At 45.8% G+C, this 23,376-nt stretch overlaps 1 protein-coding gene across 6 annotated transcripts in view; it reads right to left on the bottom strand.

Annotated features, from left to right (window-relative positions):
* The window catches only part of srgap1a (SLIT-ROBO Rho GTPase activating protein 1a), a 53,046-nt gene that overhangs the window by 11,127 nt on the left and 18,543 nt on the right, over window positions 1–23,376 (bottom strand). For 4 of the 6 annotated variants that reach the window (XM_055509996.1, XM_055509995.1, XM_055509994.1 and 1 more), the window contains exons 2-15: window positions 22,308–22,503; window positions 17,872–18,034; window positions 14,210–14,272; window positions 11,946–12,125; window positions 11,163–11,291; window positions 9,609–9,830; window positions 9,030–9,131; window positions 5,052–5,249; window positions 4,558–4,642; window positions 3,556–3,583; window positions 2,855–2,960; window positions 1,171–1,231; window positions 732–809; window positions 492–626 (exon numbers count right to left, since the gene is read on the bottom strand). In XM_055509996.1, coding sequence (XP_055365971.1) covers window positions 492–626; window positions 732–809; window positions 1,171–1,231; window positions 2,855–2,960; window positions 3,556–3,583; window positions 4,558–4,642; window positions 5,052–5,249; window positions 9,030–9,131; window positions 9,609–9,830; window positions 11,163–11,291; window positions 11,946–12,125; window positions 14,210–14,272; window positions 17,872–18,034; window positions 22,308–22,503 — 1,746 coding nt within the window. Of the gene's footprint in view, window positions 1–491; window positions 627–731; window positions 810–1,170; window positions 1,232–2,157; window positions 2,192–2,854; window positions 2,961–3,555; window positions 3,584–4,557; window positions 4,643–5,051; window positions 5,250–9,029; window positions 9,132–9,608; window positions 9,831–11,162; window positions 11,292–11,945; window positions 12,126–14,209; window positions 14,273–17,871; window positions 18,035–22,307; window positions 22,504–23,376 lie in introns of all 6 variants that reach the window. The other 2 variants (XM_029154991.3, XM_029154992.3) reach the window with 1 other exon arrangement.

Below are 23,376 nucleotides of genomic sequence, written 5' to 3'. Positions count from 1 at the left end.
GGGGGTGTAAGCAGGGAATCCCCATCACTCATCCTGCACAAATGTGTCCACACACACACACACACACACACACACACACACACACACACACACACACACACACACACACACACACACACACACACACACACACACACACACACACACACACACAGCACCGCACAAGGCATTACAGCAGACTGTGCCCGTGTGACTCTGTGCAAGCTTAATTGTTCTGGATTTGTGAGCTGACTCACACCGGAGTGACAATGACACTATACTGTACTAGTGAGGGCTTGACTGTAGATCTGGAATCAAAGACAGTACAGTTCTGGAATTGTCATGTTTCACCAGGCGGTCAGTTACAACCATACAGTATGAATCCTAACAATTATTTAATCAAATAATTCATGTTAAAACAAAAAATATAATAATAAAGCTATTATGAAAATGAGATTAAACAATATACAGACAGTATAAATAATGTGTCACAATATTGTGTGTAAACTTACTGATGCAGGAAAGCAGATCATTGAACCTCTCTTTGGGGAAAAGAGGGTTCTCCAGTCCACGGAAATAAAGTTTGAGGACGCCGGCCACTGAATTGATATCATGATTGTTCTCATCGTCCGTCAGTGGGTCGTTTCCTGAGGCATGGACAGGTTAGCAGGTAAGTGGGACATTTTATCAATTAAAAAAAGCAACAACTCTAAATGCTAATATTATATAATATAGCAGCAAACCTCCTGTACCTCTTTCAAATGAATTCTTGATGTCATTGACTTCCAGCTGGGACCCAGGCACACGGAAAATTCCCTGATGTTGGAGGCCTGCAAAGAAAGAGCGGGAGGAAATAAGGTAGAAAAACAAAAGCTTCATGCTTGAATGGTCACAGAAACTAAGTCCTATACTCTGCAAATGAATGCTTTTTTTAGCTGGACCCAGAAGTTACACTTGCTCCGTTAAGCCCCCTCACTTTTCTAATTAAGGATAATCAATGAGTCAAGGACCACAATCAAGCTTTAGGAAAGCGTCTTCCAGCTGAGATTAGGACTTAACAAGAGGACGGGTCAAGGACTGGATGGAAGCATAATTAGACTGCACTTAAATAGACCCAGAAAATAAGCACGTTGTAGTTTAGTGGATCATACAAATATACAATAATCACTAAACACAACAATAGCTACTCACCATATAGATTTATGTAGCGGATGCAGCTTTCAACCACCCGGGGAATGGCTTGTCCAGAATCCTTTAAAGAGGTAGAATTTAAACAAAACCTAATGTTTAATATTCTCTTGTGTTCCATCTACAAAGGCTAGAGCCTGACCCATACACAAGTAAATATTAAGGAAAAGTAAGAAATTGAGAAAAGTCAAAAACTGAATCCTGCAATTTCATGCAGTAGATAAAACTAATAGCTTTTCAGTGTATCGTTTGGGCTCTAACCAAAAATGGCTAATGAAATGTTGCAATCATAAAAGCTGCACAAACGCTGTGAGTGAACAGACTACAAAGTAAAAGAGGTGTCACTAAGACAGACTGAGCGGACATCACTAGCATAACAATTATGAAGCATTATTAAAAGAAATTTCAAGCCAGCTTCAACCATAAGATGAACATATTCAAACCGGGCTCCAGTTTAATGCACTGTGTCTTGTTATACCCTCTGCGTTTCAATTGACAGGCACTTCTCTAAGGAGTCAAATGTTCAACATGAAGCCAAAGGCACGAGCGGGTCTCAGTACATGCTTTTAATGACACAGTGAATCTGTTTACCCTCAGGGTAAAACCAACGAGCCAAATAGAGCAACAATGCCAAAAATCGACGGCCTATGACAGTGGAATCATGAGGGCTGACACAATGCTGTGCTGCAGCATTATGTAACGCTTTCCCCTCGGCTACATGAAACTGGGGATGATTGCTTTATCACACAAACTCAATGCCAATATCAATGTTGGAAATAGTTCTCATTGGGAGTTTTTTTAGTCAAGTTAATTAGATTTTCTTCTAGCTCAGTCTGTCCGAGTCTGTAGAAGTTAGTTGTGGCATATGAGATGTAGAGAAATGCACTGTGACGTGGGAAAATGGGGGAATGGCAAAAGGTTTGCATCAATACAGCAAATGAGCACAGGCATGAAGCACCCCCACCCAACGCTATGCTTCAGGAGGTCTACCTGGTGTCGAGCGTGCGAGTTCCGTCGTCCGCGGCTACAGAGAGACGTCAGAAATGCCAGAGATGAAGAGAGAGAGACAGTGAGAGAGAGAAATGCAAGACCCAGATTAGGACCACAGCTGCTGCACACCAAAGCTTTTGCTAGGAGATCGCCCTCATTCCACTGTATGCTGGTACTGAACCCACAAGAAAAGACTAAGCAGGACTGGACACAGCCACCAGCGGGAGGTGCTGAAAAGGCCGGAGGAGGGGGCCAGCACGGCTCATCTGTCTCATCTGGCATCGGCTCCCTGACTGCCATTTATCCTGCTGCTTTCACTGGCCTCTGTGCTTGCTCTGGAGGAGGAGGAGAGCATATTTCTGCCAGAGCAACCCAGTGATAGCAGGTCAGCAGTGAGTCAGTGGAGCTGAGGGAGACGACCAATTTATCCCTCCAAGAGCCGTGCCGTCCCTCTCCTCCCGCAGCCCTCTGGATCTTTGCGCCATCCCTATGTCTGTTGGAGACTGCCAGAGCTCTCTGACTCCAGAGGGAGGTTTCCACAATCCACCTGAGCACCAATATGTTGTTGTTTTGGCAAAAGGTGAATAAAACACAAGATCGACTGAGGGAACCCACCAAAATGGTCAGAAAGCCAGAGCGAGTCAGAGAGTAGGTAGTGAAAGAAGCAATGAGGAGCATGCGGGCTAGGAGTCAGTACCTTGATGAAAGACTCCAAATTGCCATTAAATAACCTAACATTAAAAACAGAGCGGGGCCTAGGCCGCCGGGTGCCTGTGTTTGTTTTGTGCGGCCCGTTGGGATGTCTAGAATACAAAAAGGCATTTGAATGAGTAACAGATTTAACACACTTTCATTTCACAGCGCATTTATCGCTCCAAGTCTGTTCCCCAGAAAATCCCAGTGTCCTTCAAAAACCTGAAATGAAGTTGAGGCTGCTAAGTCTTCGTCCTAACAGAAGCTGATGGACAAGTGCCTTTTCTGTCAGCTAAAGCCCTAATTTCTTCTTTTTTATCCTCTTTAACGATACTTAATCAGGAGATTTTTGTAGAGCTATACATGACTATATTTAATTATTCACAGATTTACTGGTTGCCTTTTAAAAAGAGAACCAGTAAATCTGTCTCGTAAGGACTTGAAAGTAAAGTCAATCATGACACATGACACCAGGTGAGGTTTTATGTATCTGTTCAGTGCTCGCTGGGTTTTGTTTCCTCTGTGTAACTATGGATTCTGCTGCTAACATGGTAATAAAGGATTTCACAGAGGAACTCCCTCAGGACAAAGTCCTCACTCTTCGGAGATGTAGCGTGTCACAAAAGTTTTTGTGGCTGCTGAAAGAACTGTGGACGCGCATCTTGAATTTCCACAGGTCCTCAAGGGTGCGAGTGTGTACTTTACCTTGTGGTCATGTATTCAGCTCTGTGGCCTGTGGGCGAGGAGAGAAAAGAGAGGGGATGTCAGGGAAGATTAGATATGCAGACAAGCCAGGACCTGCCTCTGAGATCCCTGTGGTCCATTGTGCATATGCTTAGTGAAGCATTTAAGGCCTGCCATCTGTCCACAACCGCTGGCCTCAGGGCCAGAACAAACAAGACCCATCCGGGCACACGCTAGCTCACAGTCTGCACAGAGACCTGGAAGTTGCATGTTAACAGCTCACATAGACTACACATACAGTAATCATTCTAGGAACACAGAGCCTACAAGTCAGGTCAGGCAAAGAACAACTAAGCACAAAATAGCTCCCAAATGCTACAAGAGAACAGGAGTAGCCTCATTTACGGGGCCATCTGTTCACATGAGCAGGATGTGACCTGTCTGTGTGTATGAGTGACTCATACTATACTTCAGCTCGCTGAAACCAATACGATTAAAGAGCGTGCAGGAGAGTTTTCCCTTCTTCCTCATGAGCACGCGGCTCCATCACTCATCAGGTGGGAAGTTGGACGGAGACCACCAGGACTGCCGCCCAGAACAATGGCTCAAAGACAGTGTCTGGGGCTGCTAGATTAGTCGCGGTCTCGAGGAAATCCCACCAGAGCAGAACAAGGAGAGTCCATCCTAATGACTGCCACAGCAGGCGAGTAAATCTGGATAAAATCACTTACTGAGAGGATCACCCCCCCTGCTCTGCCTCATTCTGCTAAAACCCAAAGCTCCCAGATTGCCATCTAGAACCACAGACTGGCGGAAAAAGCAGATTTCCAAATTATAGACCTTAGATGAGACACAGAAAGTTTAAATTCAATATTTATTTATATTTGGTTTATTTGGGAGCTAATCTAATCTGTCATTACTTTGGCTGGAGCAATACTGTACAAAGCAAGTGCAAGTGCTCGACAGGCTGTAAGAACCGAAACGGCAGAAGGAAAAGGGTCCGTCAAGGGTTTGTGACTCTACCTTCACCGAGCGTCCTCTTCAGTAGGTCGTGTTTGGCCTGCAGCTTGGTGATGAGATTGCTGCCCTCCAGAAACTCTCGGAATTTCTGTGGAGAATTGGGAGTAATTGAATGGCGGCAGTGAGTGCCAACCTAAGCATCTGTTCCTGTGACAGCAATCTATGATAAGGCGGCGAGCGAGGAGCACAGCGAGAGTTTAAATCTGTTGTTTTTTAATCAGAGTCCATCTTCGGGCTGAAACGACACGGCGGCTCATCAGACACGGGAAAGCAGCCGAGTGACTGTCCCTCTGTACTGAAAAGCCCAAATCATCAAGATTTGATCAGCTGCCAATCAGTTTGAACTGACCCGATTAAGCACAGCTTTGAGTAATCAGACTTATTTATTCCTGAAGGCACTATTAAACAGAGCAGACGACATAAACAGATGAGAGGCTTGTCTGAAGCCATCTCGCTCTCTCATATCCCACCCAGCAGACTGCCCTCCATTCACTCACCATGAAGTAAAACTGTTCCGTCTCCTGCTGGTTGGCCCTCCTCTTAGCGATGCTGGGTTTGCTAAGATACGTCTCCGACACAGTGGACTTGATGGACTCGGTGGACCGGTTGTGGTGGAAGCACTCAGACACGTCGTAGTCTTCAATGGTCACCATGTCCTGGATGGTGGTCAAAGTGGCTTCTGATGTTTTCTTTATCTGGACGAGGAAAAGGAAAAAGCCATTAAAGAGCTGAAAAGCGTGTCGCACAAAACGCTCCCTCCTCAAAAGCCACAATTCATCTCTTGGCAGGAGGTTATAATCAAGGTATCCAAGCAAACAAATGTTTAATGAAGATATTATTAAAATAATAAACAAGCAGACTGTGGACATGTTCCCAACTTATCAATATTAATACGAATGCCTGCAAAACAAGGGTAAACGGGAAAAGACGGAGAAAGGAAGAGAAAGATAAAGATCAAAAAAGACGAGATGGAAAACTGTCGTGTGTCAGCATGAACCACTGATGTGGTAAAGCTGCAGATGGAAGGAGGCCCAGCTGGTGTAGAAACACCAAGAACCACATCTCAGAGCATTCAGCGTTATCCTCCCCTGCTTCCAGCAGAATCACTCCGAGGTCAGGAAGAAGGACTGTGGCCACATGCGCTTTGAAAGATTGGGGCCCCTTAGTTTACAGCCCTGAATGTGGCACAGCTGGAGGTCCTCCTAATTATCTTTAAATGCCTGAAAGACCCTAAGAAGAAGGTAGTGACCCCATCTTTCTTATTAAATCAGCACGACCTTAGCACTAATGACAGAACAAGGTGGATTCCAGGTGTAACTGTTATGAAGGCAGACACAATGGTGGATTTTAAACCATTACTGTAATCTGTTTGACTCATTTGGCCTTGAAGAAAAAGGAACACAAGCCACCTGAAAGGAAAGGGCAGACTTTCATGTTTTACTGTGATGGATCAGAGTGATGACACACGCTGGTGCACGCAATGTGAATGTAGTTATGTGCCATCTATCCGGTCGTGAAGTAAAAGCCTGCTGCAGACTGGAACATAAAGGGGAAACCTTCCTCCATCAGCACATCTTCTGGCAACAGTTGAAAACTTTCGGATCAATGGGTAGGATTCCTTTGTAATCCTGGACTCTCTCATCCTTGTAGTCTCGGGTCGAGGCAAAAGGCCCAGCTGTCCAGCTGTAAAGGCAGTACCCATGCATGCAAGGATTGCTGCCAGTGGAAAAGCTGCTGAGTTCATTCATTATTCAACAGACGAACAGTTACCAGGATTCATCGCTGGGCTCAATTACAACAGAGCTCTTAGAAAGACGGGCGATGGGCCCATTCGTTCCTGTAGCTACACAACACACTTCCCTGGGACTGAGATATGTTTATCCAAAGGAGGAAGCACGGCTAAGGTTTTTCCTAGAACAATATTCTGATGGTGGAATTCACCAATTCAAGGAACTGTGTGTCCAAAGACCACATAAGCCCCAAGTACAAATCCACTTGGCGCAGTAAGAAAATAAGTGTATTAAACTGTAAATCATCGCTAATAGTTATTTCACACGCAGACACTGGGACAATTTGGCTGTTGCCATTACTAATAATGAGGGATTAACAGACAATAGCATGAATGGCTATTTACAGTCTGAGCCTCCGTCCAGTGAGCGACACTTCGAGGTCAGAAGCCAAACCACTGCGTGTTTTCGTCAGGTGCTGCTTTGACCAACACACAATAGCGGGTTGAGCAGTGTGCATTCTTCTGTAACAGCCTGAAAGGACACTTGGCTAAAAGGTTTAACTGGACAGTAGTTTCTCCCATTACAACCGGTGGTAATGAGCACACACACACACACACACACACACACACACACACACACACACACACACACACACACACACACACACACACACACACACACACACACACACACACACACACACACACACACACACACACACACTCTTTGATGTGCCTCCCTGAGAGTCATCTGAGGAATAAACAAATACTCCCCGTGAAGAGGATCATATTAAATTGCCAGAGAGTTTAGTGTGAAACATCTTGAGAATAGCTGCTAAGCGATGTTGTCTGTGGTGAGAGATGAAGGAGAACCGAGGTGGGGAGGAAAGTCAGCAAGGGCACTGACTGAAGCAAATAAGACCTAAATGGTCCTGTCATTAAATCTGACGAAGATATGAACCACGCTGGATGATTGATGAACTGAAAAGGAACAACTGATTTTCTGAGACTGTCGTCTCTGCTACAGAGTCAGTCCAGTCGTCCGCCCCCACCCCACACGGATACAGAGCAAATGATCCCGCAATGTTTCCTTTCACCGTTTCACAGAAGTCAAATGGGTTTGAGGAAACAGCTGCACATCCACGAAGCACTGCCCTGCGGCTTTTCCTGACTCTATGAAGACAGCCTCTCTCTTTTCCCTGTTGCTCATTCACCCGGCGTGTGTGTGTCTCGTCGCTGCACTTTGAAGGTTTGTTTTCCAAGGATGTATCACGCGGAAGAGGGGGTGGGGGGTCTGCGGCGTCCTCCGATTCCGAGCCATCAGGACATCCGCTTCGGAGACGTAGGCCGACAAGGACGCGGAGCCACTAGAGCTTGTCATGGAACCCACAAATACAAACACACCCAGCAGGCACCGTGAACTGTGATGACACCAAAGGCACCCGCGCTGGTCTGGTCCCCCATTCAGGATATAAAGTTACTGCGTTCGCATGATGGACTCACAACAACTGCTGTGAACATGCACAGCAATCCTGAATGAATGCAGTTAATGTTAGTTCTCCAGCCACTGATCACTGCCCTCATTCAGTTTTAAAGCAGAGTTAAATTACTTCTAATGGACACTCAATACTTAATACAACTTAAATTAAAATAAACTTTTACTATTCCAAAAAATCCATATTTTTAACTGCTACAAAGAAATGTCACAGTAAATATAGATGGAGTTTGTGTACATGCTCTTAAGTATCTGTGTAGAGGAATAAAAGGAATCAAGTGCACCGATGCGAGGGAATGGAGAGAATATAGAGACAGAAAGAATTAAGAGCTCGGAGGTGAAGCAGGTCAGACGTGGTGCTGATGTGGCTGCACTCTGAATTAGCAGCAGTCACAGGCTTCTTTCTCCCAGAGACGTTTGCTTTACGAACAAATACCGACTTACTCAAGCGTGTCGCAGACAGATTAAAAGGAACCAGACAGGGACGCGGAGATGCATCTCCGGTGTCAAAACAGAGCTGCTCGGGAGAGGTTTGAGCAGAACAAGACAGTGAAATCTACCGGTGGGAACGAAAATGGAGGCTTCACAGAGAGGGTTTGATGGCTACCTGCAGGGCATAGTGTGTGTGTGTGTGTGTGTGTGTGTGTGTGTGTGTGTGTGTGTGTGTGTGTGTGTGTGTGTGTGTGTGTGTGTGTGTGTGTGTGTGTGTGTGTGTGTGTGTGTGTGTGTGTGTGTGTGTACACACGCAAAACTTTGATTTCTGCGGTGATCATCATCAACTCTTCTCTCTCTCACCTTGGACGACTTCTGGCTAAAGTTAACTTTGTCTGAGTTTTTATGCTCAGCGACTGTGAGCTTAAGAGAACTTCTGGATCCCTGGCAGACAACAGAGCTGCAGGAGAGCAGAACAGCTTTGACATATTTTCTATGTTTACACCCCACCTTACCACGAATAAAGCGCCACTTAGGTTTGGCGAACTCTTTGGAAACAATGTTTTCGCTGCATAAATATCCCCAAAAATGTGACTAGAGTTTAAAATCCAGTAATACAAATGTATGTATGATGATTATGAGAAAGTCTTACTGGGAATAATATTTCATTTGCTGGAAATGATGATCGCATCAGTTACCAAGGGTAAAAGTTGCACACTTCTCTCATACATTAAAAAAGATCATTCACATGTGTTTGTGCAAAGTCAATGAAACCCACTAGACAGGTTAAGTGGTGCAGGTAAAAGCATAATGTTTTACCTCCTCGTTCTCGATTTTCAAAGTTGCCAAACGGGACTGCAGCTGCTGGAACCTCAGGATGAGCTCTCCGTTCACCGGCGGCTGCACCGAGATCTGACACACCTAAAAAATTCAAGACAAAACATGTGAGGTTAAACCTACCTATTATCTATTTTATCTGTTCTCTTTCATGTGAAGTACTTTGGTGCTATATAAATGAACTTGATTTGATTGAACCTGAAGAAACAAAAACGACGTGTGACGACGTAGGCATCTAGATTCTTCATCCACTGCAGAGCACATAGACTTGGTAAATTAATTTCAACATCCGCACAACAGCAGCTAGTAAACAGACATGATATCAGTGGTATCGCCAGCCAAACTGTAAAACTCTGAACGTGCTCTGCCACGTAGCTGGAGGCACAGAAATAACACATTAGTTGTCAATTTCAGCGCCCCATAAAACCTGGTTCGACAGCAGAGACGCAGTAAAGGGCTGCACTTAAGCTACTGAAAGTCAGACCTCATTAAGTCGGAAACTTTAAGTCTTTTCGTTTTAATCAACTCTAAATTTCCCTCTATATTTTTCAGCACACCTACCTCATCTCCCATGTGAGACTGGAACTCAAACTTTGTGGGAGGGCAGAAGGCAGTGGGATACATCTCCATGAACCTCTGTCGGTCGCTTCGCGGGTCCAAGCTGTCCACGGCATTTTCAATGATATCAAGACCCTCGTGGCGCGAGGTCTCGAGGTTGTATTCGGCCGACAGGTACGTCCGCAGCGCTCGGTTCAGGCTGGCGTGGTAGCCTAGGTCACAACACTGCGGGCAAAGAAGGGGTCCAACGTCAGATAAGGCTGGGAAGTGATGAAATAGGACAGGTTTTAGGATACTTACCTTAACTTATTTAACTTTTTTATGATCTAGTATTCAGGACAATAAACTCCCATAAAGTAGAAAAGCTGAAGAGGAGCTTGTCTTGAAACTTAGAGGTGAATTTTGTCACAAATATGCAAAGGTAAGTTGGGCCCAACACCCAAACTCTAAATACTGGACCGGAGTCGTTCCCCAATAAACAGTACAGCACTTACTTGGCCAGCAGTCACCTGTCAGTTGTACAACCTGAGCAATGCTTTAATGCCAAAACCTCTCCTGAGAATAAACACAGCCCCGGGCGTCCAGCACAGGCACACAACCCAACGGGGCCCGAGAAAAAAAGGAAACATGACACGACCAACAGAAAGGTTGTGCCCTTTGTTTGTAGACAATGAAAAGCCTCCCTCAATAATCAAATGACTGCGAGGCTGCACATGCAGCTCTGGCAACGCGCATCCCACGTCAAACAACACACAGGCGCACGCACACAGGCGCACGCACACAGGCGCACGCACACACACACACACACACACACACACACACACACACACACACACACACACACACACACACACACACACACACACACACACACACACACACACACACACACACACACACACACACACACACACACACACACACACACACACACACCCTGGTGAGACATGAAGGCTTATAAAGTGGGAAGAAGGGTAATTTCAGTGCACAGCATGCCACTGAGTAGAGGTTGCATTTCTCCTTCAGCCCTGTCTGGAATATAAAACCTCAACTACTCTCTGCCTTCTCCGGTTTCCTTAGAAACTCCACTGAAAAGACTGCAGTAAAGGTATTTCCCTTACAAAATAATAATAATAATACATCGGGTGATCCACAGTTTAAATAACATGTTAAAATATATTGTAGGTTTCTGTTATTTTAAAAAGCCAAAAAATGTGGCCTCAAGTACATAATCTAATAATCTAATCTAATACAGAGGATGAAAAACAGAAACAATAGTGTTTAATCATGAATGACCTGCCTTAATTCTGTCCTGCACAGTAAGTCCTTCCCATAGTCAGGCGTCCTAACATCTCCTGCATCCTTTTAAATCTCCTCTAAAAGTCAGTCAAAGTACTGGAGTAGTAATGGGATGGGAATCTGCATTATCCATCGTAAAAAGTAATGCAAAGTGCGTTTTGTTTATGTAAAAATGTCATCAGCAAAAAACATTATCCTGTTGTTGGAGGGAAAGACGCTGATGCGGCTGTTGGCAAACGCATGCAGTTTTATACTTACGTCAATTAAATCTGACAAGTCGTTGATGTAGTATTTGAAAACGGAGGAGTTTGTCGCTTCCAGCGTCAGTAGGTACTCGTTCCGCGCTTTGATCGACTTCAGCTTGTTCTCGGAGTACTTGGCTTGACGCTGATGGGGGAATTAGAGGCATGAATTAGAAGCAGACAACAACAGAGGGAGCAGCGGAGGATGGATTTAATGAGTCGGGAGCTGCCGTTCTGACAAGCGATTGTGCTTTCATCTCTCGCCGCGCGCGGAGTCGAGACGGGATTACTGGCAAAGTAGCAGTTTCGGTAAACAGCTGAGGAGAAATAATGGTTCTGTTAAAAATAGCTTAAGGTACAGAACCTGAAAAACTTCAAGTAAACGCAGCTTGTGTCTTTACTTTGACTGTGACACCTCCGTCTGTGTTTGCATCCACCACTTCCTCTCCACCAGACAGAGCTGTGTGCTGTTACTCATTGTCTGCTGACCAGTGTCATCTGATTCAAGCTGCCACGTCAACCATATTTTAGCACTTCCTAAATGTGTTTCAAGTTGTTTTGTGAACCCAGACTGTGATAGTCTTTCCCAGGGATTTAACAGGAAACAGGCTTGTTCTAAGAATACAGGCCCCGATCACCGCCTGTTTGGCTGAGACAATGCCTAAAGTATGTTTAATAGAACATGTGTCACACGCTGCATCTCAAACTACACTGAATCCGGTTGTCTTAAGTAATGTGACTGCTAACTGCTTGTATGTTTCCAATTCCGATCCAAACTGGACGAACCCCGGCGTTCTACCTTTTCTTTCATCTTCTCGATCTTCTTCACAGAGCTGCGCTTTTGGTATTTGTCCTCCATCCGGATGCTGAAGACCGGATCCGCCCTGCTGATCTGCTTCTCCTCCTGCTTCTCGGCCTCCTTCAGCTTGCTTTCGGCGTTGATGCTCTCCGAGTGGTACATGTGGTAGGTCTTCATCACCTGAGGACACACAGTGTCGTGACGTGACAATGAGCTGCAGTCGCAGTGCTGTCTTTGTTTAGTTTTAGTCCTGCTGAACCTGCAGCTCAGGTTCTGGCCTAAACCAGGTTCTGATGATTTTAGCTTATTGATCAGTGAGACTTGAACCTTTCTGCCCCTTGTGTCATCACTGCAGCTATATTTAGGCAAAGAATAAGTCTGACCTTTATTGTGACCAGTGTGACCTGATTCACACTGCTTCCTAAGGGTTGAGTCATCATTCTTAGAAGAGGCTGGAGTGAGCAATACTCAAACTGTACACACTCCACGAAGCCATTAAGTAGTGACTCAGATGATAGCTGTCAGGTAAACCACCAATAAAACCATGCGTTTATAGCTCCTACAGAGCTGACAGCAGAGTTTATGTCATCAGTAGGAGAGATTACAAACAGATAAACTGACTGATTAATCACTGCCTCTGGGAAATAAAGAACTGTCAACATCTTCATGATCAACTCGCCATATGAAACTAAATTAACTTAAAAACAACATAGGCTATATGTCGTTTACTTACTTACAAATGCATTTTGTTGCGCCAGTGGTTGAACATAGAACAAACAAACTCCGGTAAATTACAGTTCCGCAACTTTTGTCCGCAAAACATTCATCTGCTCAAAACCCTAATGTGACTAGAAACCAACTCACCCGTTTCAAAATCTAAACATCTCTAACCCAAACAAAGTTATTTCTGTATGGGTGGAATAACACAGTGAAGTCCGTGTTGTCTGGATCCCTCTGTGGGGTTTAACCCAACTGGAACCAGTTTAGAGATGGGTGACTGACCTTGGGCCCTATACTCCTCACTTACTGGTCTGGAGTCTGCCGCTGCCGTGTTTACATTGGTGCTTCTTTTAGAGGGACAAATTTAGAAGCAGAGACCTGTCATTTTACTGGAGGAGGGTGTGTGTGTGTGTGTGTGTGTGTGTGTGTGTGTGTGTGTGTGTGTGTGTGTGTGTGTGTGTGTGTGTGTGTGTGTGTGTGTCCTCCCACACTGTGGACTGTGGCGAGGGTGAAAGACGCCGGGTTTGGATTAACACGCTGCGTTTTGAAGCAGCACAGCCTGAAAATATGACCAGTGTTGTCCAACTGCGTTCAAGGCCCAACCTTAGATTTATGTAAAGTCAGAGATGAGACTCAAAACGTCTTAACCCAGGAAGTTATTCTGAAGTCACAATGCCTGGTCAGCGTTCAACATCAGTGGTGCCTCTGAGTAGTGACTTAAACCAAAAAATGCAACAGCAAACACATGTCCAACTGTCCTCTAAAGAACATGGGCATGTAACTGTCCAGCAACACGTGCGAGTCATTAAACTAGACCAGAAGGCTACCAGGGTGGAATGTGGCAACTATTGCAACAGAATTAATTATTGATCCGTGATTTAATCACCTTGCTCTACTGACGTCAGAGCTACACAGCAGATGCATTGACCAGCTGTGATGAAATGGCCTTTAGACAGAGCAGACTGTGGATGTGCGCCTCGTTTGATGGTCTGATGACATGTTAGTACAGAAAGCACAGAAAACATGTCAGCTGTGGGGCACTGCTACATTACTGTTTATTAAAACATGAATGAAAGCCAATCTGTGAGTTGCTTTTGTTATGCTATGAGTTCCAATATAATTTATAATATCATCACATTGAAAAACATGGCAAAGTTGTTGCTACAGGAATGGCTCCAAGTACCTGGAATGGCTTTGCATGAATATGAAAACCAAACCCGGCAGACAGAGCCCTTAACCCGAGGAACAGCCACTCTGATGAGCTGAGCAAACAGACAGTTTGAGCCGGTTCGGTCCTTGTGCTGGAAAGGAACAAGAAACTTTCCCCGCTGTCTGAGCAGGGAATCCCGTCGGTGGTCCGCTATTTGTTAACATGTTTAATTCAAGATCGCCCAGATACCACTGAGCTACCAGGCTGAAGAAAACAAGCTGCTACAAAGAGCTGGAGATTAGTTTGCATGGTGCTAGAAACCTGTCTCAGCCACAGCAAAGAACAATGTGCTTAAGAGAATTAGTTAAAAAAAAACCATAAAGAAACTACTTACCGTGTACAGCTCATTTAGGACTTTCATTAAGTCTTCTTGGAGCTGAAAGGTGATTTCCTTGCTCTAAAAAAAGGAGACAGAGAAGCAAAAGACAATGAGATACATACTGATTCAAGAAATCCTTTTTAACTGAACGGCGCAAGGCACCGACTCATGTTTGTCAGCATTACTGTGAAAGGGAACAGACAGAAACAATAACCTTTTAGATCACTTTGCATTTATATCACTGCGTCAAACACTGGGTTCGAGTCTGAGAGCGGTGTCGGTGTCGACGCTTTTCCCCTCGTAAAACACAGCTCGGGTTTCACTGTCCACATGCTCGACGCATTATCTGGCCTCTCCGCCCGAACGTGAAGGATTTCTCCCAGTTATGGTAACTCGATCAGCCTCGCCACAGGGCTGACTCAGTAACACTATCACACACACGCCCCTGTTAATGCATCTCCTGCTTGTGGGACACAGTTTAGCAGCGATACCATGATGGATTTAGAGGAGCTTCGACTATTAATTTAACTGTGAAGCTCCCAGATTTCTTTCACACCGTCTCATATACTGCATCGCGGGTTTCTGGGAATATGAGTCATGACGGTGAATTTTTGATCTCTCCACCACAGTCGATGCCATGTGCTGCTACTTGAATTGTGTTACAGCCTCAGCTCGAACTCCAGGTCTTTCTCTAACCCAATTATCCTCAGACAAACCTTATTCTGGGAGCCTGACATGGAACCCAAGCACGCAGAGTAGTGCAGTGGAAAAGAGATTTGCTTCTGATCAAGACGAGGAGTTATCATGGTGAGAAAGTAGACTCAACTACTCAACTTGCAGAGCCTCACACCACAGCCACATTTTCTCTTACTCTTACTCTTTAAACATGAGAAGCAACGTCACCAGAACAAACACTGTCAAACTCTCCATCTTGTTCCTCACAAGTCTCACATGTAAGTCTCAGTGATGTCCAAGCGTGTGAATAGACGGCAAAGAGGATTAGACGCTCGGTCGCTGGCTGCCAGGCTGGCGTCTGAAATTAGAGTGCCACGCTGGCTGACCTGGCCCATGGGCAACAACCAAGCAGCCACCGCTCGGTCTGTCACTTAACCGCTTTGCAGCTCTGAGCTGAGGGCAACGGCCTGGGAACCGGGATAACCCGGAGCTTTGGGCCACACTTACCAAGTGGTGACCTCAGGCATGCTTAAGATTGGACTGCAGATAAGAGAGCTGTGAGGTCTGCGGTACTGTGGATCTGTAATTATACCTCGTAACAGATGACAGTAGGATATATAAAGCTAGCTGCCTATTAGCTGTGAACTCTTCCATATCATGAAGACACCGACCTCGTCCTGTGGGAAAATCCATTAGGAACCGTTGGTTCAGACAGAACCTTTGACTATCTGTCAGATCGAACACTCGTCTTCATTGAGAAGGCTGGGAAATGATCCAGAGCTCGATGAAAAGCCTTCTCAGGGTCACATGTGCTACAATAGATTGTGTGTTAGAGTAAATGAGATAAAAATAGAGATAAAAGTAAAAGGACATTACAGCTGAATGAAAGTGAATCAAAGGTTGAGCCTTCGCTACATCCGGCGTTTATATGCCTTAAAATGTGAGCAATAATGGTGATTTACTAACTGCTGGTTTGCATGAACAGTGCTGCTGATTCAATCTGCACAAGTAAGATATATTCATTTTAACCCAGCTTTTTAATTCTGACTTATATTAAAAGCGTGTTAGGAAGGGCTTCCCCTCCTCAATTTGAATTTCAGCGACACTCAAACCATGCAACTATTGCTAGTCACAATTACGTTCTACACGTGGCCGTTAAAAAAAACCCACTGGGTTTTGAATTGTGCTCAGTTACAACTGAAAAGATCCCGTCACTGCAACATTGACAAGCACTTAAAAGACACGTCTAACTGAGCGTTGGACGAAGGGGTTCCCAACGGAGCATGCACACGCAGACACAGAAAAACAAACAGGTTGACCGGAGGACGTCGACATCAGGGGCCATCCTCTACTGTTCCACCTCGCAGCTTGAGACCAGAACACACAACGAAGGGAAAACAGGTCTTTGATGTGCTGGAAGGATGACAGTACAGCTGTCTCCTCCAAACTGAGGGAGCCCGACGTGGGCACTCCTCTGTAGTTTGTGCCTTGTTACTGAAGCTCTGCCGAGATGAAAGAGCTCGCTGAAGCTTTAATTAGAGGGCGAGCTGTGTCTCAGGTGTCCTATGAACCAGGACCTCCCACTGGGCTGCTGTTGTTTTTTTTTTCTTTCTTTGGCACAGCGTCACCTGAATCCACTGAGAGACGACTAACTATTGCAGCTTGGAGTTAGATGTTGCAGAATGGTGGAACGCTGCCAAGTCTGGCGTGGAGGTAGGCAGGTTTTAGCAAGTGTCACCAGAGAGCTACTAAACATCTGTAATATAGCTGTTTCACATCTGGCCTCATCAGTCCAACCAACATCCTTTAAACAATGTCAAAAGGAAATGACTCCTTCAACTTCCTCTGTGTGTGTGTGTGTGTGTGTGTGCGTGCGTGCATGCGTGCAGGGGGGTCTGATGGGTATTTAAGAACCACGCCCCTAAGCAGACGATACCACAGAGATCACTAGTTGCTAATTACTTGAACAAACATAAAAGCTTAACTGAACTTTTTTTTAATCTAGGGGTTTTGATATTTATGGCTTAAAGTCATGTGGATAAAAAGGGAGGAGAAAGAGACATAGAAAACCTTAAAGTGACACAAAGACACTCCTCTGAAGAAAAGCCACTTTGTAATTTAGGCCTGGGGTGAGTTCATGTGACTCCTGCGGCAGGGAAGCACATAATCTGTGAGGGAGTTGCCGTCTATGCGGTGGGAACGGCAAGCGGGGACCCGGTTTTCAGCCATGAAGCCACAGCCTTCAAAAGGAGAGAGTGGATGCCTACTGATCTGACATTGTGGGGACCAAGGTTCATCTGCATTACTTCAATTCACAAAACTAAAGCAAACCGCAGGAGCCCAGCAGAAGCCCATCCCACCAGAGCTGAATATAAACATATACCCTGCAAATCACGCTACTACACAGCACAGCTAAATTAGCTAAATGAAAGACTGCTACTGACGTGAGTGACTAGAGACGCTGCTGTCCAATCTGACCCCTCTAACAGATGTTGATGTTGAAGAAAATGAAGCGACGAACATCTGAACTCTTGCAGTAGATGTCAAGCACCAGTAAAACAGAGATCGAAACGTGGAGCATCGAAGACATCAAGGAGGGCAAAGAGGTGAACTACATCACAAAATAAAATAACACACGCGTACACAGACTGTGTAGACTTGTATTGCATCACTGCTGAAAAACTGTACAGCAGCAGGTGAGAGTGAAATAATTGCCATGCATTTCAGTTTATCTACAGACTGAAGACCCGTAAAAGCAGCAATGTTTAAATTTAGCCCAGAAAAACTCTTCACCTTCCTGTACCTTGTTATCTCGCGCATTTCCCATGATTTCCTGCACTAAATTGTTATTGTCAGCTATTGTATTCAAAATATACACTAATGTCTTTTCAGCATGTTCACTTTCCTATTTAACTGTGTCCGTGCTTACATTAATTATCAACGAGTTAATTGCTGCACAGCGTTGCTGAAAGTCGCTTCAGCCGCTCTCGGTTCCCTCTCACCTTTTTGAGCAGCCGTGTGGAGTCCTCGCTGATCTGCATGAACCTCATGATGACGTTGTTGAGGTAGATGTCACTCAGCGTGGCGTGGTCCTTGCTCTCCCGCCTCACCTGGTTCAGCAGCAGGTACCAGCAGTTGACAGGCGACAGCAGGTTCTGGTCCTTCCTAAACGGGCCGCAGACGGAGAAACACAGTTGACAGGGATTCGTGTGGAAAAATAAGTACAGACCTGATGTTTACATGGTACATTTAGGAATATGAAATAAGACATGCATTATAGAGAAGCTGTGGTGCAGAATGTTGACAGATTTGTCACAGACCTACACTCAGGGGTCCAGGGAACATTTTCCTGTGTCTCTGTATTGACATCAATGTCTTGGCCCGTGTTTGTGAGCTAATATTTGTCATCCTCCATCTACTAAAGCCGAGGACAGATGCATCACAGGCTTCCCTTGGCGTTAAATGCCCCATATATGGCTGGTTCTAGGTCTGAGAAGCTACATATATTACAGGGACTCCACAGTTAAGCTGAAAATACTTCGTATGGGTGACATTTCTAGGGCAGCGCTCCTGGAAACGCTGCAAGCCAGGCTGCCTTTCTACAGCCAGCGAACAGGAGTGCCACAGGGGTTTGAACACACTGGGAACCGAGCCTGAGCAGCATTGGTTGTATTTTCATTGAGCGGAGAGGTAGAGTTACACGTGAACCGTGACTGCGAAAGGCAGAGATCTGAGAAGAGAAACAAGAAATTGGTGCAGCCAAAGAGCTGTTCCCTGTGCAACGCGCCAGCAGCTTGCGCGTTAACGGTGGGACACTGTCCAGGCCAGAGTGAGCGGGAGGCCTGCGTAAGCACTGGCCTGGAGGCCGACTTCCTCTGGGTTCATGTGTGACATTCTGCTCGACCGCTAAAAAGCACTGAAGAATATATGAGTGATGGGTCCAAGGTTGACTCGTTCCAGGAACCATATGGGCTGTAGCCTCTGCTCTGCCCTCGCCAAACAAGTTTGCAAAGAAAGGCAGCGCTTGTCCACAAAACAGGTGGAAGTCCGCACTCGGAGAGTGACCCAGCCCTGAACTAGCTCCAGAGCTGGCCGCACATCTGTCTGCTGCGTCTCCAAATGAGCGAGCGACACAAACGACCAGCTGAAATGTTCCCTGGGATCCTGCAAAAAACAGGAAGCCGGCTGCATTCGATAAAGCCGGAGCCGAGCTGACGCGAGGAACGGGGGTCGGGGACACCAGGAAGCCGGTGGAGCAAACGACTGATTTCAGCCCTGGCCGATGTAGTGCTGCCACATGCCCGCATGACATGTGCAGGGGAAAGCTCGAAATAGCGTAGTCGTCCCAGATGCACGGCAGCAGGAAGGCCGGGCGGCATCACGGCCCACTCTCTGTCAAAGAGCAATCAGCATAAATAAGAGATGCACCAGCAGAGCGCAGAACATAGAGTCCACGGCGCTGAATAGACGTGTGAAGACCGCATGTGTGTTTATTACTTCATACGGACGCTGCAGTATGAACACAGGACATCGCCAGGGTCTGCAAAATGCATAGCATAACCTAAATGCAGCGAGGTTATTTATAGCTCCTCCTTCCTGTCTGAGACCATCTTATCAAAGACGCTACAGGCGGGACTTGAGTGACCTGTTCTACTCCCTGTTCTCACCATGCTGCTCAAAGCAAACTCCTCCACAAATAATCAACACAAGTTTGCATCCTATACAAACTACATACACAACAATAGAAAGAGTTGCTCAGGTGACGCGACTTGAAGGAAACAGATCAGGCTGTGACTCGAACAACCTCTGGGAATTGCTTACTTCCACATAATGGCAGGAAAATCTTGCAGTGTCATAATTTCCCCACTGAACCAGGAAGAGTCCATAGTCAGACACAGACTTAACACAGCTGTGAGAGGGTAAAAACTCATTTCTAGCAAACGAAGGGAAATGAACAGGAGTCTCACTAGTAACTTGCTACCTGCTACACATCGGCGTGTGTGAATGCGTGTCTTCTGACCCGTCATGCGGCGTAACTCAAGCATCGCCGGCTTGGTGTCAACATGCCTGAACTCTCATACAAAGAATACATACAAGAATAATTATCAATCACTTCAGTGTTGAAACACGAGCCCTCACTAACACGTTCTCCTCCTTTAGAGTCCTAGTCACTCAGAGAGGATGTGCGTTAACCGTGATGGTACAGTAATTCTAGATAAAAAGACGCCTGTTTAATATGAACTGCTGTGGTTTTGGCAATCTCAATAATTCAGCGGTTCTTCTGCTTCTCCCGTCTCCACGTCCCTCCCTGAACTATCTATCTATGCATAATAAACTTTCTGTACCCGTGTGTGTGAGGCAGACAAGAACGCTCGCTGTGTTTGTTGTGCAAACAGATGCTGCGGCGCGGCCGGACTTGGCCGTTGGGACTGAATGGATGCTGCTGCGCTTCGGACGCGGGTCTGTTTTTGTTTTGCAGCACAAGGATCAACGCAGACACTGGGACAATTCGGCTGTTGCCATTACTAATAATGAGGGATTAACAGACAATGGCATGAATGGCTATTTACAGTCTGAGCCTCTGTCCAGTGAGCGACACTTCGAGGGCAGAAGCCAAACCACTGCGTGTTTTCGTCAGGTGCTGCTTTGACCAACACACAATAGCGGGTTGAGCAGTGTGCATTCTTCTGTAACGGCCTAAAAGGACACTTGGCTAAAAGGTTAACTGGGACAGTAGTTTTTCCCATTACAACTAGTGGTAATGAGCAGAAAGCTAATTACTCACACACGCACGCACGCACGCGCACACACACACACACACACACACACACACACACACACACACACACACACACACACACACACACACACACACACACACACACACACACACACACACACACACACACACGGTTATAAGTATCTAATGACATCACAGTTCAGAGGCCATCTTAACTATAGCTACCATACAGAAATAAGGTCAAAGCTGACGTATCACCTGTGGTGTGAAACAGATCAGCGCTACAGCCCAACCGCATTGTTTTCACGCGTTCAAAGCATCCATCTCTACTCGAAGCGTCAGCATCGTCCATCTTCCACTGCAGCAGCACTACACGGGGCACTCCCACTGGTCTGCGTTGTCTGAAACTTCATTGCACTCCAGAAAGAGATTATGGGCAGAACCACTACTGTGCCAACACTGAGCACACAGTGCAGTTTATAGTCGGGCTTCGGTCTGGTCGAGCAGAGCGATTAATGAACAACTGACCATGATTGTGTCTGCGAATCTTTAATGTCAACAGGACCTTACTGCCTGTTCATAATCTCACCGACGACTGAGACAAATACTCCATGCATGTAAGTGCTTAGAGTAGGTCCAAGGTTGGGCATCCTCCAAATTATGGAGGAACTGTCTTCCGATTAAAATAAACACATCACAGATACTGCACATTAACAGTCCTGAATGAAAGAATGAGTCCTTTCAACTTCTCTCAGCATTAGTGATTTAATCTGGGCCTGAAGCTCCAGTGACGGCAGCGCTGGCCTTGAGCATTTAGAGCGTCTGGACCCAAAATGCAGCAGCTTGTTTTAGTGCTACTTTAGCTTGACGCTGCTTTGCCAAGCTGTCGTGTAAATAAAAGAAAAAGGAGGAAAAGAAATAAAACGCTGTAGACAAAACGAAAACGTCTCACACCACAGACCAGTCAGTCCAGTTAAAATAACCCAGAGCGTTTGGAGAACACAGAAGCCCAACGGTTGTTTATTCGTCTATAAAAATATAGGGCACATGATTTAAAACCCACAGGGAGGTTTGGAGCGTTATCCGGACGCCTTGTATTTACTCAAGAAATATGCTCCCAGGTGTTTGACAAATGTTTACCTTGTGACTGAAGTGACCAAACTGTGCATCACACGATCGAACCCACAGAGGAACATACCAGAGCTCTCGCACCAGTTGCACCAGTTACTGCCGCACGCAGCTGCTGGAGCCCCGGACACGGAGCAAGGGGCTATTTCCAGGCCACGCGCATCTTATTTTTGTTTTCACCACAAGTTCAAACAATATGCTAATGTCTACTTTTTTCCAAGAGTGGAGTTCTATGGTGAAATAAGGCCAAACAGTGCAGCGCGCATAACTGTGTCAAGATCTGAGCCAAGCTGCAGTGCACCATGATGAAAGAGATAAAGAAAACAAGAGTGAGAAAGAATAACACCACAGTCACCTCTCCAAAACCACTCAAGAGTCAAGGTTTATTTACTTTGTGTGATTTATTTATGACTGAGTGAATGTTTGCACAAGGTGGCACCTACATCCTTAATATTATGAGTATTGTTGCTTTCTTAATTTAGGGGATATAGGTCAGGCCTCTACAGAAATAAATAAAGTTTATGAACTTTTTAACCAGCTGGCCTGTAAATGAGCCAGTGCTAAACTCACTTGTACTGCTGGTGATCCTTGGTGCTGCGAGTCTTTGCCATGAAGCGTTCGGCCAGCCTCTCAAGGTTCCTGGAGTACTCCATCTCGATCTCGGCCTTCTTCCGGAAGAAGTCCTGCAGGTCCTGGAGCAGCTGGACCCTCATCTCTGTCTGCTGGTCCAGACATTTCTGCTGCTCCACTAGCTGCGTGCGGATTTCTGAGGCGAGAGAGACACAGTTTAGAAGGCTGAGATTCATCAAAAGGACTGGTTGATAATGATAAAAGAAAGCCACATAATGGATATTACTATGCCAGTGTGCATGAATCACCCCAACCAGTAACCATCTAAGAGTCTTAGTACAGAGAATCGTACAGAGAATCAGGACCTCCAGTCCAGCACATACACACTAGAGTTAAGAATGGTCAAACAGCTAATTATCTTTTATTTATGGGCTTGCTGAATGTTTGTAGAGATGGGATGTTAGCAACACTGGTCTCAGGTGCTTCATTAGGGCTGCAGATGAATGGAACCTGATTCCCATCGCCCCTGGAGTCACCGTGCAGCGCAGCAACAGCGCATACACACATGCAAACAAGCCCAGCCAGTGTTTGTGACTGGAACCGTAACCCACTTAAGAAAGCAGAGGGGCGACAGCAGGCGTCACTTAGACAAGCTACATGTGCAGGTAAATTACCCCCTAATGTGTGTTTGGAGAACACCTCCTCCCCCGCCAAACTGCCCCCTCATTTACATCTATATCCTCAGTAGGGCAACTGGCATCGCACCCCCCCCTCACACACACTCACACACACAAGCAGAGAAATTGCTTCCTCTGTGTGGCCTGTCTGGCCGGGGGCATGTGTATAATGGATTTTTCCTAATGGAAGGTGGCCTGGGCCAGACATCTTCAGCAGAGGAAACATATTAATGAGGTGATTTAGAAGCGCACAGACACCGGCAGGGAGGAGCACAGAGTGACTGCTCACCGTAAACCTCAAGGCTGTGGATGAAACACAGTCACAAACTGTTTGTAAAGATCACAGGACTGAGTGCCGTGAAAAAAGAAACCAGTTTCGCTGTGATGTTTCT

Source organism: Betta splendens, chromosome 6, assembly GCF_900634795.4.
Source record: "Betta splendens chromosome 6, fBetSpl5.4, whole genome shotgun sequence".
NCBI lineage: Eukaryota > Metazoa > Chordata > Actinopteri > Anabantiformes > Osphronemidae > Betta > Betta splendens.
Note: the sequence above shows the minus strand (reverse complement) of the source record. Positions and strands in the feature narration are given on the sequence as shown.